The sequence below is a fragment of the Festucalex cinctus genome, chromosome 10, assembly GCF_051991245.1.
Source record: "Festucalex cinctus isolate MCC-2025b chromosome 10, RoL_Fcin_1.0, whole genome shotgun sequence".
In the NCBI taxonomy this organism is placed as follows: Eukaryota; Metazoa; Chordata; class Actinopteri; order Syngnathiformes; family Syngnathidae; genus Festucalex; species Festucalex cinctus.
Window position 1 is genome coordinate 23127599 of NC_135420.1, and position 15949 is coordinate 23143547.

Genomic DNA, 15949 nt, shown 5'->3' on the forward strand with positions numbered 1-15949 from the left:
TCGGTGTTAGGGGACGTTGTTTCCACCAGGAACATTATAAACATATTCAGTAATGATTATTATTAGTGTTATATGATGATTCGTGTATTTTTGTAGTTTTTCAAAAACGAACCTGGTCCTTTTATTTTGAAAGTCTGACACGAAACGCTACGCGCGGATGTTGTCTGGACAAAAGTTCACTATGGGTACGTGGTAGGTAACACATCCAGCGCTTTTCGTTTGCTGCGCCAGTATCCCCGAGAAGAACGTTGATAGCCGGTCGGACGACCCGGTGATGGCTCCTCGACGGCCGGACTCGGCGAAAAGAAGCGGCGGCGTTCGGGCCGCCGACTTTCGGAGCTCCGGGTCGGCGGCATCGGCGCGCCGCCACTCCGCCGCGGTGCTGCCGTCCGTGCTGACGTTCCTGGTGATCGTCGCATCCGGAGGCCTGCTGCTCATGATCGAGAAAGGAATGCTGAGCGGCGTCGAGACGCCTCCGCCCCGGGGAATCAGGAGGTTGGGTGTCGACCGCCACACGGGCCAACGGGAGAGAGTAGCGGACGACGTGGAGTCGCAGGTAAGGAGGACTGGAGTCCATCCGCGGGGAGTCCGAATCGAGGGGTTGGAACAACTTGGTGTGGTGGTATTAGTAGGAAGGCCTAAAGAACTACAACTGAAAAAAAAGTAAAAGAAATGTGTGTATTAAACAAATATAAAGTACTTAACTCATTCAACTTTGTAGCCCGTAGGCAGTATCTTATTTTGAAATGACTTGGTCAGAACCACCAAAAAGGCCAAAACGGGTCACAATACTGCCTATGATTAAGTAAAAGTAAAAAAAAAAAATGCATAGTCTGCAAAGTACAAATGTTTTTTTTTTTATTATTCAAATTCTAATTTGTAGTTTCTAATCATAAAACGGCCACAAGAGTGTTGCCAGTTCCACTACCTTGACATAAGGTAGTGACATCCCTAGACTATTAATACATTTTACTGCCAATTGTATATGCAATACCTGTTTTGATAACTTGGCACAATGGGGACCCAAACCTCTGCAAAAAAAAAGTTTCCACCTTTTCTAAACTTGCATATAGTACTCATATAAGAAACAAATTCACTGGACACTATCAATACATTGTAACTTACCATCAAAGCAAGCTGAACTGTTTTACAGTGAAAAATAAGTATAGAAATGCTTGCAATTTCTGTTTTTTTTTTTAAATGATGGGCTGCAGCTTATTTAAGTCTTACCTTAAGCCATTTTGCAATGCCGAAGCTCCGCCCCCAGTCATCATGGTAACAAAACCTGTTGTCTGCAGGTCAAAATTTGTTTGAAACAAGTTTTGCTCTGACCAATCAGAGGATGGCAAAAATGCTGACATCATCAAGGATCAGCATCTTGGCCCTGTGAGGAAAAATTTGAAATCCGATTGGTTATAGAAACAGTTCCGTTGTATAGTTGAAGTTACACTAGTGAGCACTGTTGACTCTGAAGACTTTGGGCTGATTAGATTGACATGGCAACAACATAGAAGTTGAAATCTGATTGGACCCCAAAAAAAAAAAAAAAAAAAAGTCAGCAAAGGATCTGCTGGCCCCGACTGCATGTACAGTGCTCCCTCGTTTATCACAGGTTCATCTTTCGCGGCTTTGTTGTTTGGCGGAGTTTTTTTTTTTTTTTTTACATTTTTTTAATGTGCTTTTTGGTGTGTTTATTTTTTTGGTCTTTGCCTGGCCATATCTCATTAAAATATATAGTGTGCTGCTCTAAAACCCCTCACCACACAGTTTTATACACTTTTCTCATCGAGACATTTCTATTTTGTCACATTTTACTCTTGTTTAATATTAAACATTCTGTGTTCAAACCCTCATAAATTTTATAAAATGGGTGTCATGTCTGGGCCACGCCAGGTTCATGACCTGTTAAGTGTCTGTTTTGGAATTAACAGCTGATTCAACTGGTTTTATGCTATGTGACAGCTAGGTGATGTCAGGACCTATGTGATGTCAATCTTGAACCCTTTACTTAGTCACAACCAATCAAATCGATTCACTGTCTCTGGTAGCTTCTGAGAAGTGTGTCTCTTTGTCGGATTATTGCCTCTGTTCCTGTGTGCAGCTCTCATAGTTTCTCGCCTCTCGATGTGAATAGTTCAAATCTTATTTGTGTCTGCGCTTTGGGATCCAACATGAGCACATAACAATTGGTACATTACTGTTAAAAAAAAAATTAATGCAAAATTGCACTAAAAAAAAAAAATCTGTGATACAGCGAGACTGTGAAAAGTGAACCGCGTTAAAGCGAGGGAACACTGTCTGACAAAAATGCTCACCTCTTGTAATCCGTTTCCCGTCCCGTTCCTTTCTGTCCAGGTCCTCCAGGACATCCGCAACCGGACCATGACGTCCATGTGCAGCCAGAAGAACATGCCGCACAGCCTGTGGTCGCTCACGCCGCAGCAGAGGAAGACGCTGCTGCAGCACGTGCTGGTCAACGACGAGTACCGCTTCCTGTACTGCTACGTGCCCAAGGTGGCCTGCTCCAACTGGAAGCGCGTGCTGAAGGTGCTGGGCGGCGCCCTGGAGAGCGTCGACGTCAACATCAAGATGGACCACCAGAGCGACCTGACCTTCCTGTCCTCGCTGAAGCCGGAGGGCATCCGCTACCGGCTGCGGCACTACTTCAAGTTCATGTTCGTGCGCGAGCCCATGGCGCGCCTGCTCTCCGCCTACAGGAACAAGTTCGGCGAGATCGAGTCGTACCAGCGCAAGTACGGCGCCGACATAGTCCGGCGCTACCGCAAGGGCAAGAGCTCGCGGGCGGCCGGCGACGACGTCACCTTCGCCGAGTTCGTCCGGTACCTCCTGGACGAGGACGCGGAGCGCATGAACGAGCACTGGATGCCCGTGTACAACCTGTGCCAGCCGTGCGCGCTGCGCTACGACTTCGTCGGGTCCTACGAGCACCTGGAGCGGGACGCCGAGTTCGTGCTGCGCCGCGTCGGGGCGCCGCCGCACGTCAGCTTCCCGGCGAGGCAGTCGTGGTACAAGCCCGTCACGGCGGAGACGCTGCACTACTACTTGTGCGGCCTGCCGCAGAAACTCCTGAGGGAGCTCCTGCCCAAGTACATTTTAGACTTTTCTCTCTTTGCGTATCCGCTCCCCAACACGACCGCTGAGCACTGCCGGCATTAAAAAAAAACGACAACTAAAAACTGAACTGGATTAGTTTTTAAAAGACTCATTTGTGCAGAGGGCCAGACACGACAAGAGGAAAGAATAATTGTGGCCACAGTATGCCTTGACATGTGAGTGACCTGTCTTTTGAGTTTTTCAAGATACGAGCAGTCGTTGTTTGCTTTGACTTACGACTCAAAATGATTCCTATTTTGGTGCAAAACAACCCAGAAAGTTGGTTCAAACCGACCCAAGTAGAGGGTCTGATCCAACTTTCTGGGCTGTTTTATAGAAAATGACCCAATTTTTTATTTTTTTTTTTTTTTTTTTTTACCTCAATTTGGGTCAGATTAACCCAAGTAGAGGATCTGACCATTTTTTTTTTCCTGCCTCGAATATCTGCTTATTTACATTTTGTCAGGAAGAAGCGGCAAATTTCAAAATGAGCCGCACGTTACCATATAATGTCAATGTCTTGGTATGCTTTTATTTTGAAAATGCTTTTCCAGCCTGACATATTTGCCGTTGCTATTAATCACTTTTTAAACAAAGCGGGCTAACTCATATGTGCTGTTTTAGCAGGCAAAATCCCGACTGGGGTTCTGACTTTGACTCAGAACAAAATCTATGGGGGGAGATTTGCCTAAAATATCTGTAACGTTTCTAGAGAGGAAAATTATATCATATATTGCATAGCACATATCGAGTGCTATTTTTTCCTAATAAGAACAATGAACATAAAAAAAAAACGTTAAATGGAGAACCCCAAACAAGATTTCAAATTTGCCTATGAAAGCCATATTTTTTTTATTTTTTTACATTACTGGCCACAACTGCATTTTTTTTCTTCATGCCATGTCTGGTGTTGTGCAAATTTGTACTGTACTTTATTTTTCTACTTTTCTATAAAGACTGTTCACATTTTTAAATTTTTTTGTTTAGCTGCAGGTTGTGGATTATTTTCACTCCGCTTCCGCATTCGTCGTTTTGAGTGGGGGGGAAAATCAGGATTTTATCGCCTGCTGAATTGTTAGGCCTTACAATGAAATGAACAGTTTCCAATGTTTATGGTTGTTTATTGATTATCGTAAGAGACAGAAAACAGGACACAAAAACACTATAAAAGATATAAAAATGTGCAAATTAGTGTTTGTTCACCTGTTGGAATTTGGTGGAAAAACCCTCGCTGTCAAGATAGTTCATCAATTGTTTTTATGAACGCATGTAACGGGCTGTATTTTTGTGCCCACTGCAGATTTATTAGCACGAGGCGCAGTGTAAGTGTGCAGGGGCGGGCTAGACTCGGTTTTGATATTTTTCGCAGATGCCCACAGTAAAAAAATTGTGTTTTGCGCCGCTGTGGGCGTGAACACAAGCAACTGGATTCGCCGCCAAAATAGAAGCGGCTCCTCTCATTCAAAACACAAAAATTAGAGACTGCTCATGCAAATTCACTTGACATCATTTGCAACTTCTGAGGTTCCATTTTAAGACTTTTGACGCGATTTCTTCGTCTGTGCAACTGATGTAGCATCATGGCCAGCGCAAAGGTCTTTCGTTCCGATCCGCTACTACATGTAAACATTTAGAACATGGGAGAACTCATATAGGAAAGGAACCCTGTGGTTATACAGCGCTAATGCTAGTAGTCCCTTATTTCCATGATTTGAATCCAAAGCCAAGTCCTAATAGAGCCACTACCGCCTTATCTAAGAAGCCAAAAAGACAATGAAGACATTTTACGGCCTCGTTAAGGTCCAGTTTGGGATCCTCTAATGTAGGACGCTCCAGTCCAGCATCTGGAAAGCATTATTTATGGTGGATCTCGCTGCAAGTCAGTCCCTGAAGTTCACATGTCTGAAAGCATGACAAGATACCAGCACGGTTATAATAGTTTTTTTTTTCTTTTTTGACTTTAAATTCAGTTTGTTTTAATTAGTTTAGAGCAGGTTCCTTTTTTTTTCTCTCTGAAAAAGCTTCCTTTTAGTTTCTTTTTTTTTTATTAGTTTAAAAAAAAAAAAAGAATATTTATCGAGTGTAATAAATCCATCCATTTTCCGAACCGCTTGCTCCTCCATTAGGGTCGCGGGGGGTGCTGGAGCCTATCCCCGCTATGGGCAGTAGGCGTGGGACACCCTGAACAGGTTGTCGGCCAATCGCAGGAGTGTAAATAAAGTAAACAAAAATTCTGAAGTGACTGTTTGACAGCAATACCGTAATCAATACATTTATAAAATGAACCCCAAAAGCTCATGTATGATATTAATTGACAAAGACGAAAAGGAAGGAAATGTTTGTTATAATTACTTGTAGTTAGTTTCAGTTAAGTTTTGTTTTTAAAAATCATTTTTGTTTTTATTAGATTTTGTTAATGACATTTTTTGTTCCAATTTTAGTTTTAACTTAGCTTAGCTTAGCTTATTTTAGCTTACTGGATGCTCAATATTTTCAGCGGGGCCACTAAAAGACGGACGGACGTGTCTCCTGTAATTCAATCTATTTTAACAAAGTTGTACGAACACATAACTGGGAACTGTTTTAAATTGTCAAACCAAAACAATATATCTACCTTCCGTTATAAATTCTACCGAGATTGAGACAAACTGACTGTTCTCCGGTCTGTCTTGTGTTCGGTCGGTTGGTCGTCTCCGTCTGCCGCTGAAGTGCTTGAGGATTGGTCGCCTCTCTCGCATGGTTGCAGTCGCCGCTGACAAAACAGTAAAACGTTAGTGACCATTTAAAAAAAAAAAAGTTTCTGCTTGTACAGTTAAAACCATGTCATTAACTCATTTGCTCCCAATAACTTATACATACTTTAAAAAAAAAAATGTTTTAAGTGTCCCAAAGACGTATTTATACGTTTTGTTTTTAATGCTAGAGCATACAGAAGGCTTTGACGCAGCCTCTAAACAGCAAAGAACGGTTGCAGAAATGGTACTTATTTACACAATAGGCCAGCAGATGGCAGCAGAGCAAAGGAGATCAACCAAGGCCATGTTGAAAAAAAGCTCAATTACTCACAATTCTAAATAGATTTGTAAAAATGGATTAAATGTAGCTATATTCTAATGCTAATTGCTGAAAACGGAAGCAGATAGAAATATGCTTTTTTTCCTGATTAAAGAAGAGACTTTAATCTTTCTTTTGATAGGTTCCATGTTTTTATAGCAATAGAACACAATATTCTATTCTGTTGATTAATGTTCTTATCAGAATACGGTCTAGCTCAGAAAAAATAATTTTCACAGATTTTAGTTGATGAAGTTAACTCATTCGATGCCATTGACGGCTATAGACGTCAAAAATCCATTTTAACTGGGGTGACAGTGAATGAGTGAATATTCACAATCTTTCGTGAAAATATTCATATGATGTGATGATTGTGACGATTCCAAAAGACGTTGTGGTGAGGTGAAAATATCTTTTTTTTTTTTTTTTGTCAATGCAGTAAAAAATAAAATAAAAAATACGTATTTTATCTGCTATATCAATGAACCGTGGCCACGCAATCAACAGTAAAAGAAAAAAAAGTTTTCCTTACGTAACATTCCGAGCTGGGGTGAGCCGGTCTCGAAGCGCCCTCAGCGTGGCCTCTCTGTCGCTGACCTTCTGAAGAGCGGAGGCGAGCAGCGTCTCAAGGTTGCGCACGCTCGCCGTCTCGCTTGCCAGCTGCTTTTTCACCTGGAGAACAAAGACAATTTACACTACAATGTTCTGAATAAAAACAAAAGTGAGCCTATTTAATCAGGATTTTAACATCAAAATAATTGTGATTCTAAATCTTTTCACCAAGTCGAGCTCCAAGTTTTTGGACGTCAGCTCGCAGGCGGCGAGCTCCTTGTCCGTGTCCAGTCTGGCGCAGAGCTCACGGATGCAGGCCAGGTCGGAGAGGAGCGTGGCCGGCCCCTCCTGGGCCTTGCGCAACTCCACGCCGATGGCGCCGACCAGGTCCTCCACCTGCTGCAGCCTCCGCTCGCGCTCTTGCAGGTCCGACTGGGCCGCTTGCAGGCGCTCCACCAGCTCCAAATTCTCCTGATCCTGCGCTTAGCATATTGTGTTTGTTTTTTTTTGTTTTTCTAACGTGACCTAAGAAGGATCATGAATTTAATTTCCTTGCCTTTGTCCTTAGCAGGTCCTCGATCCTGTACATGGCGTTGACGTAAGAGTGCACGCTCAGCTTGAGCTCATCCCGCTCACGCAGAACCACCTCCATCCCAGCGTGTGCAGCCTAAAACCGGGCGGGAGGAAATACAACTTGTTGTAGCCAAAAAAAATGAACATGAAAGGAGAAAGAGAATCCACAAACGATGATTATTATTACTTGCTTCTCTCTGGTTAGTGCGGTCAGGTCATCTTGTAACCTCATGTTCTCTTTCACAATGCGTTCTTGGGAGTCGTCCAGCTGTTTTGGAAGGCCGGTGAGATTCCGCTCCTGGTTGTTTGGCGCCCCCTGGTGTTGACTGGCACACAAACGGCACAAACATTTTCCATAACAATGCCTTATTGCCCCTTCAGACCCCTTTTTTTTTCAGCTGGGCAATTTATTTATTTATTTTTATTATTATTTTTTCTTACCGCTTGTTCCTCACAAGGGTGCAATTTATTTATTTATTTATTTGATTTTTTTTGGACTGATTTTGACTCTTTTCTCCATATAAGAACAACATGGATTATTATTATTTTATTTTTATTTTTTTTGGGGGGGGTTGGGTGTTATCTTATGTTTTTATTTTTTATATTGGACGCCAGAATAATATGGCTGTAAAGTGTTGTGAACTTAGCAATTTTATATGTAACATTTTTAACATGAACATCGTGCAAATCAACTTGCGACGGATTGGTTAGCGAGGATCCAATCAGGAACCAGAAGTGTTGACATCGTCCAAGTTATGCATTTTTATTTGTTTAGACACACAAATACAAGTATGTCATGTCCACTATAATCATCTATGGGTCAGAAGGGGTTAAAATAATCGTCTAAGTCATTTTTTTTGTCAGATGATTGCGACAAAATAATTTTGGTACTGCCTAAGATAAATAAAAAAATAAAAAATAAATAAATAATTAATGTAAAAAAATTCTACATTTCCTTTCATAGAAGTCTGAAAAATTGTTCAATAAACACGATTTAAGTCTAAGACATTGCAACAAAGTAAAGATTGTAATTTGTATTTTAAAACATTTTGACGGCAATATTTTACTGAAAATGAATATCGGCTTCAAAAATTGGCAACCGTATGGCTCTGAAAACCCCCCCAAAAAAAAACACATCGGTTTGTCTCTATATAAAAACTTCATCCACAACACAGGAAATGTTTTCAGGAACTTAAAAAATTCTTAACCGTCACACATGTAGAAAAAGAGCATCTTATTTTCCAAACAAACCTGTGAGCGCGAGCTGCTTTCCTCTGCTGTTTCGCCGCCTCCGCCTCCGTATCCTGAAGCCGCTCGGCAGGCTGAAAGGCCCACCGGGGCTCCGCCTCCCACCTGCCATTTCGGAGCATGGAGAGCTGTGAACGCAGCTCCAGCCGCTCCCGTTCCAGCTTCAACGCACAACAGCAATTTAAGTGCATCTGATTGGATAATTTGCTTCTTTTATCACGGTTGTAACAATCAAGACTCACGTTGCGGACGGCATATTCCAGGTCGACGATCCGATCCAATCCGACTGAACTATTTGAACTCGTGTCTGGAAGCTCCTGAGAATATAAAAACGCAAAAGGTGGAATCATACAAAAAGGAAAAGAACAACTGTAGCTACCTAATGGATTCCATACAGTATATTCCAAATTCTTATCATTTCGCCTTATTATAGGAGAACTAATTCAGGAGGTTGTGCCACATTATTAAACAAGTAACATTTTTTATGTGTAATGGAAAAATAACGAATGAAAAAAACTAAACTCACAATTAATCACAAATTTATTTCTAATTTTTCATACTTGGAAAAAAATGAAAACATTTTTAAATTAATAGGAGTATGGCTGAATCTTTTAGTCATTGATACAATTTCATAATTCATGAAATTGAGTTAAAATTGAAAAGATGTACTGTACTGCAACAAACGAGTGTGATATTGATTTGTGTTGAGTTCATTTTTTTCTGCCACTAGATGGCATAATTGCATTTGTAAGACGGTGACAGCTAAGTGCATTTTTCTTTTCATATTCAGAGATATCTAATCTTTAACATGCAGTAACTTGTGAAATTATGCGCATTAAATACACATTAAAATACAACTTGACCCCGGTCTCCACAAATACATGTGTTATTATTAAATTTATTACTGATAAATTCTGACGTGGACGTGTCTGCTGCGTTGTGACTGGACTTCCGCAATAGAGGCTTTCAAAGTAAGGGGCGGTCATTTATCGCATGTTAAAAAAATTAGTAGCATTATTAAAATTAATTCAAAATTAACGCGCAAATTTTGACACCCCTAGAAAAAACAACACATAAAGTCAAATCAATCAAAAGATTTGTCAAGCAGGACAACAAGCTAGCAGCTATTAGGATTAACGGTTGAACAACTTAAGTGTGGTCATCCCTGACCTCAACCCGATAGAGGTATATATATATATAGTGTCAATATTTTTGAGAATCAATTCAGTATTATTGCCTCAAAATTAGTCATGGAATGAAAAACAGCATGTTAAAAAAACAGCAACTTACCACTCTTAATTTTATAAGGTTATCCTCTAAATCTTTAATGACTTCCTGTTGACTTATAATCACTTCCTGTTTAGACAGAAGACAAAAAAAAAAAAAACACCTCATCTTGTAATCGACTTCATTTTCTTCATCTCCCCCTCCGACACCCACCGAGTAGTCTCACTTTGGAAGCGGACAAGTTCCGATAAGCGATATCCAGCACCCGCTTCTTGTCCATCTTGGCCCGCTTCATGATGTTGGTCTTTTGCGTCAGCTCCCGACACAGTTCCGCGTTCTTCACGGAGAGCTCGGCCACTTCGGCGGACGACTTGTGTTGCACTCCCTCCAGCTTCTGCTCCAACTTCTTGTTGCTCTCTTGCAGGTATTCGATCTGTGAAGATGGAGTCATTTGCAGTCAATACAAGCAGCAAGAACATCAAACATGCGTGCATTTCATTGTACCTGAAGGGTAAGATAGGCGATCAGTTTCTTATTGGTGTTGTTCTGAGCTTCCAAAGAGACGACTTCACAAGGTCCATGAAGCGCATGATTCAGACTATTGATCTCTTTGTCCCTCTCCGCCACCTAGAACAAGCGTTTGGGAGGACTCAGTGACAGCATGAACTACTCTTACAACCAGTAGCTGTTAACTTACTTGGGTAAGTAAGAGTTGTATACACCCGTGGGCATTGTCCAGGTCGGATTTGACTTTGACGACGTCTTCCTGCAACCTACGAGAAATGAAACGCAAAGGAAATCAGGCGGATGCGGGGCAAAATCAACACAGAGTGGAACCTCCAAAGGTTTCGCTTAATGGAAATAATGTCAGGTGACTACAGTCCATCAGTACTAGGGATGGTTGATACCACTTTCAGACCCATACCAGTACAAGTGTTCATTGTTTGAGTACTCAGAAATTCAGAGTAACATCCATCCATCCATTTTCTTGACCGCTTATTCCTCACAAGGGTCGCGGGGGCTGCTGGCGCCTATCTCAGCTGGCTCTGGGCAGTAGGCGGGGGACACCCTGGACTGGTTGCCAACCAATCGCAGGGCACACAGAGACAAACAACCATCCACACTCACAAGCACACCTAGGGACAATTCGGCGCGCCCAATTAACCTGCCATGCATGTCTTTGGAATGTGGGAGGAGACCGGAGTACCCGGAGAAGACCCACGCGGGCACGGGGAGAACATGCAAACTCCACCCAGGAAGGTCCGAGCCTGGACTCGAACCGGAGACCTCAGAACTGGGAAGCAGACGTGCTAACCACTCGACTACCGTGCCGCCTCAGAGTAACATATAAAGTTTCATTTAAAACAGTGACAAAATAAATAAATGATATTCTGTCCGTCATCGCTGGTCCTTTTGTTTTAACTTTTTATTGGGGAGCTTTGGAATTTGGGGGTCACGCTAAGCAACAAGCACTTTGGATTCTCAACAAACCTTCCATCTGCCAGCGGCTGTCGGTCATCTCCAAAGGAATGATCGGGCGATTTAGGTGGAAGCTGATTTGGAAGAGGTATGACTTCATCATGGGTCTGCATTCTCTCTGGCATCTGAAAAGAATGAAAAAGTTGCTTACTTACATGACATAAAATGTCACAGGTACATATTGTGGTTAATTAAAATTTGACAATTCATCCATCTCTTTACGTTCTGTATAGATCTGTTATAAAGGGATAGTCTGTAGTGATTAGAACATAATTCACCCACGGAACATTTTAATTTGACCTCTGTGAGATGGTCCCGCTTCCACTTCACATTATTCTCGTCCTCTGCCGGTTGCGCCTGCCCCGTCCCATGTGGTGGCTCCACAGTGACATCATTGCTTTTCCGTGTGGGTCAGGATTCCCAGTTGACAGCTGGCAATTCCAAAGTGGACGTGAAGTGTATTCCAGTCCAGATTCCCCTCCTGCGCTGACCCTGCGCTACTTTTTACTAACGGTGCCAATGGCCAGTTACGTAAATACACAGCAAACGTCACGTTAAGTATTTAAAAATAAGGATTTTAAATACACAGGCCGCATGAAAAACACGAAGGCGACAATATTAGGTGTTAGCGGCCGCAGATGAAAGGTCGGCAAATGTTTACGGCCGGCGTTGCGCGACGTCATCAGCTAGCATAATTGAGCTAACTAGCATAATTGTGCTAGCTACGGCATTTAAAATTATAACAAGCATGAACGGTGATACGACTTCCGAGATTTTTTTTTTGACGGGAGGTTCGTACTTGTTCCATTAAAAAAAATTGTGAAATGTATTTCAAAAAATCACGACGGAAGTCATGGTCAAGTCTTTGATCCCATGTTGTAACGAGTCACAAAGGCATTCACGTCATTGCTGATGTTTTATTTTTTTTTCAATATATAAAATATTCACTGTACAGCCAAGTTGCGTGACACAGGCATATTATTCATGTTTGTTGACAAGGTGCCAGGATACTTCAGGGTGCCACACAAGAGACCATAAAAAATGAGAGAAATTGGTTGTCATCGGCGTTGCACTGGCAGATGTACCCCAACAGGTTGACATTGTTTCCCCCCTCCCAATTCCTTTCAACAAAACTGAAACCTGAATCAAACTGTGGGTGAGTTATATAAATCAAGTAAGTGTCACAATACTGTATTACTTTTGCAAGAAGGTCTGTTTTTAAATCAACTTACATTTTGAAATGATTACCACTGTTATTTTTCACTAAAATTGTCAATATTTCAATTCAATTTTCAATATCATCATTGACTGACACTTAAAACATTCAAATTGTGGTGGTAGACACGAAGTTTAATATCCTCATTCAAGCCATTTGTCGTGTGCATTTGCCCTATCTTGGTCAAATGGCATTACCCTGAGAATATTTGGGCTTTTGCCACCTGTAAGGATTGTGTTACAAAATAAAAGTGTCAATTCATCTTCCTTTTGGAAATGTATGTTTTCCTCAATTCTTATGAATTTTCCACTGTTTGAGGCAGACGAGCGTCATGGATATCAACAAAAACAGCAAATGGTCCAAGCTGAGGGGTCGACTGCACATGTTGGGCTACAATCAGGATCTTGGAGAAGAGTCTGCGCCGCTTGTTGAGCAACTTTTTAGGTGAGCCTTCAGTATTATTTGGCAATTGATATTTTCACGAAGTAAAAAAGAAAGTGAAAGTACCATTTTTCAACTGCAATCAATGTTACGATGTTGTTAATGCAGTGATCTGGTCCACACCACCGAAAGCCTGCGCGAATTCCAACGATCAGCTGACAAGTCAGAGAAAGAAAGCCAAAACAGTGATGTCCGCCTGGCCCGGGAGAACCAAGAGATTCACCTTGACCTCATGATGTCGCGGGGCGAGAAGGCCCGCGTGATCAAAGGTAAGAGTCACGTCAGGGTGTTGACAATAAGCAGACCCCGCGAAAACGTCTCGTTTCTCGGCCCAGAGTTGAGGGTTCACATCTCGAAGCTGGACGAAGACCTCGCGTTTCTGAAGTCTTTGAACGAGCAGTATTTGCGAGAGATCCACAGCCGGGAGAAGGACTGCAAAGAAAAGGCCAGGCTCATCCGTAAACTGCGTCAGAAAAATTTGAACGTAGAGGTGCAGGCAGTAGGTAAAGTTACAGGGCAGTTTTAATACTTAGTGTTTAGTGTTTCTGTGCTATTTTCTGGTTCATGGAAGATTACGCCATTTTTTTTAAATTCTGGGGTGGTCTTTACCTAGTCTGACCTTCCTTATAGATGGAAACCATGTGATACAAACATCACCTCATGCTGCCTCCCCGCCTGATGATTCAGACACAGCCGACCTGCTTCAGGGGGAACTCAGAAAATTAAAAACACAGCTGGGAAAGTCTCAAGGGCACATACAACACTTAAATAACCAAGTAGGTCGATCCGAGACGCCGCTAGTTCCCCTTTCCAGACATTCATTTAACATCTTTGTGTTTGCATGCATCGCCGTACGCAGATTCATGACCTGCAAGAGACCAACGATAAACTGAAGGAGAAGCTCAAGGAAGTGCAGCAAAAGTCATCCAGCAGAGTGGCCGAGATCACCTCCAAGAACCACGAACTGTGTCAAGAGATCACGGTCATCCGCAACCTAGCGAAGAAGCTGGAGCTGGATAAGAAGCAAAAGTTGGAAGAGGCCGAAATCAAATCGCAAGAGCTGAGAGTGAGAAAGAACTAAAAGATTGCTTGGATCAACTCTGAGAAGAACCATCAAAGAGTGAAGATCTGTTTCTTCAACAGGTTATCATACGAAAGCTACAGGGAGTCAATAAAGATTTGGAAGCTCAGCTAAGTAAAAACAGAATGGTGAGCACTGCATTTATGGTACAAACTAAGTGTAGGAATAATTGTAAATATAAGTTCTCATACATTTTCTGCAACAAATATTTGCTTCTGCTTGCAATGAAGAATGCTTTGCTCTGCTCCGCACTCACATTCACGTTTAACAGAAGATGACTCAAGAAGCTCAAGAACCAGAACATCTAACTCAGCAGAATGGTTAGAGCCGGTCTGCTGAGGTCGCCTGTTTTCTGTTAAGAAATGATTGCAAACTTGACCAGACATGTACTCAGAAATCTTCCACTCACATGCGCACACACATAGACAAACAAGTACACTGTGTTCCAACTATGTTTTGCATTTGTATTAGGGTTGGAACACCTATGTAACTAGGGGCGTGGAAACCAAATAAAAAGAGAATGAGGAGGGGATTTTTTTTCCAGAGAGTGCAGTCGTGAATTGTATCAGTCAGTTCCTCTCCTCTCTCCTCGCAAGCTTTGAACTGAGTTTCTTCTCTCCTGTTTGCTATGTTTAATAAATGTCAAACAAGTAAACCTAACACTAAGGTAGTTTTTTCCTCTGCACACCTTTTAACACCTGATTCTGAATTTCAGACTTCAGATCTCCCAGACGATCATGAACAAGAGTCAAGGACTGACCCTCAGAACGACATTCACAACGTAAGCCCTATTGAAAACAAACTTGTAAGAAATCTACTCTAAACTGCCCTTCTTGTTTCTTGGGTGATTTGCATCTCAGGACTCTTCTGACCGGGAGTTACTAAAATCCCAACTTGGAAATGAGTTGGAGGATCTAAAAGAGCAAAATGACAAATTTGAGGCAATGGTGGAATTCCTGGCGGCCGAAAAAAGCAGGCTGGAGGACAAAGTGCAGAAGATGATGTCCGTCGGTAAGCTTTTTGACCGCTCTTGGATTTTGTTCCACTGATCCACAAGTCGCTGTTGTGCAGAGAAAGTCTTGGTGTTGGAATTGGAGGGCTGGCGGACCAAATACGGCATATGCGGAATGGATCGCCTGCCGTCGCGTCTGGATGACTTTGTCAAGAGTTTGGAAGAGGAAAGGAATCACTATCGTCAGGAGGCTGAACACTATAAAAACATTCGCAATTTGAGCAGTCGCAGTCCAGAGAGGCAGAGCAGTCGCGTCATTGAGGTAAGAGATGACTAGTGAGTACTGTTTGTCAGGACTCGTTGGCCGACACGTCGTCGTCATTTTGTTGAAAATACAACAGCATCCTGACTACCCAAATGCAAAAGCACCCGATGAAATTCGGAACCTGAGAGAGCAGCTCCGGCTAGTAGAAGAAAACCTCCAGCATGTGACAAAAGAAAAAGTCTCTCTGATGGAAGAATTGAAGGCGAGTACCACTGGACTTAGTCACAAAAGCAAATGCGGAAGGACTGTTTCATGCTAACGTCATACTCCGCAGAAAATGCAGCTGCAGCGCGAGGCACTCAACCTCAATATGTCAGAAAAGATCCCGAAAGAGGAGCACAAGCTGTCAGAAGAAAGAATCCGACAGGCAAAAAAAGACGCATTGGAGGAGGAACTTCGGGTTAGTACCAATGTCTCATGTATAGTGGCACAGTTTTGCATCGTGACTATGTTGACCAGATTTTAAAAGTTAAAAAAATCAACACACCATGATTTCACTGAAAATGAAATCTAAACTATTTAACAGAAACTATTTAAAACAAATGTAATCGCTAGTCAATCTGGTTGTTAGGACTTTCGCTAATGCTATCGTGGTTGACAGTTCAAAAGATGTAAATAAGAAATGCACTCACCACTCGGGCTGGGTATCAATTCTAATTTCCTCAGTCGATTTTGATTCACAGGATT

The 15949-nt window shown here is 42.2% G+C and overlaps 3 protein-coding genes across 11 annotated transcripts in view; 2 read left to right on the forward strand and 1 right to left on the reverse strand.

Annotated features, from left to right (window-relative positions):
* On the forward strand, window positions 1-6062 carry chst14 (carbohydrate (N-acetylgalactosamine 4-0) sulfotransferase 14). The gene is made up of 2 exons (XM_077533157.1): window positions 1-556; window positions 2356-6062. The coding sequence occupies exons 1-2, from the start codon at window positions 275-277 to the stop codon at window positions 3175-3177; spliced, it is 1104 nt and encodes a 367-aa protein (XP_077389283.1). The 5' UTR covers window positions 1-274; the 3' UTR covers window positions 3178-6062.
* On the reverse strand, window positions 4215-15817 carry LOC144026509 (uncharacterized). 3 transcript variants are annotated; one of them, XM_077533155.1, is made up of 14 exons: window positions 11530-15817; window positions 11260-11372; window positions 10466-10541; window positions 10273-10395; window positions 9995-10201; window positions 9832-9897; window positions 8784-8858; window positions 8545-8702; window positions 7481-7619; window positions 7277-7387; window positions 6949-7197; window positions 6701-6840; window positions 5729-5866; window positions 4215-5016 (listed from the first exon to the last, which is right to left on the reverse strand). In XM_077533155.1, exons 2-14 carry the CDS (start codon window positions 11370-11372, stop codon window positions 4995-4997), a joined length of 1617 nt encoding a protein of 538 aa, XP_077389281.1. In that variant the 5' UTR covers window positions 11530-15817; the 3' UTR covers window positions 4215-4994. The 3 variants fall into 3 exon arrangements, with proteins under 3 accessions (XP_077389281.1, XP_077389280.1, XP_077389282.1); XM_077533154.1 differs by having other exon boundaries at window positions 11548-15816; XM_077533156.1 differs by having other exon boundaries at window positions 5768-5866; window positions 11548-15815.
* The window catches only part of LOC144026505 (uncharacterized), a 12191-nt gene continuing 7886 nt past the window's right edge, over window positions 11645-15949 (forward strand). For 4 of the 7 annotated variants that reach the window (XM_077533135.1, XM_077533138.1, XM_077533137.1 and 1 more), the window contains exons 1-12: window positions 11646-12403; window positions 12786-12907; window positions 13013-13173; window positions 13240-13407; window positions 13535-13680; window positions 13764-13970; window positions 14048-14113; window positions 14701-14766; window positions 14846-14996; window positions 15057-15259; window positions 15339-15464; window positions 15537-15662. In XM_077533135.1, coding sequence (XP_077389261.1) covers window positions 12795-12907; window positions 13013-13173; window positions 13240-13407; window positions 13535-13680; window positions 13764-13970; window positions 14048-14113; window positions 14701-14766; window positions 14846-14996; window positions 15057-15259; window positions 15339-15464; window positions 15537-15662 — 1533 coding nt within the window. In that variant the 5' untranslated portion in view covers window positions 11646-12403; window positions 12786-12794. Of the gene's footprint in view, window positions 12404-12785; window positions 12908-13012; window positions 13174-13239; window positions 13408-13534; window positions 13681-13763; window positions 13971-14047; window positions 14114-14700; window positions 14767-14845; window positions 14997-15056; window positions 15260-15338; window positions 15465-15536; window positions 15663-15949 lie in introns of all 7 variants that reach the window. The other 3 variants (XM_077533140.1, XM_077533139.1, XM_077533141.1) reach the window with 1 other exon arrangement.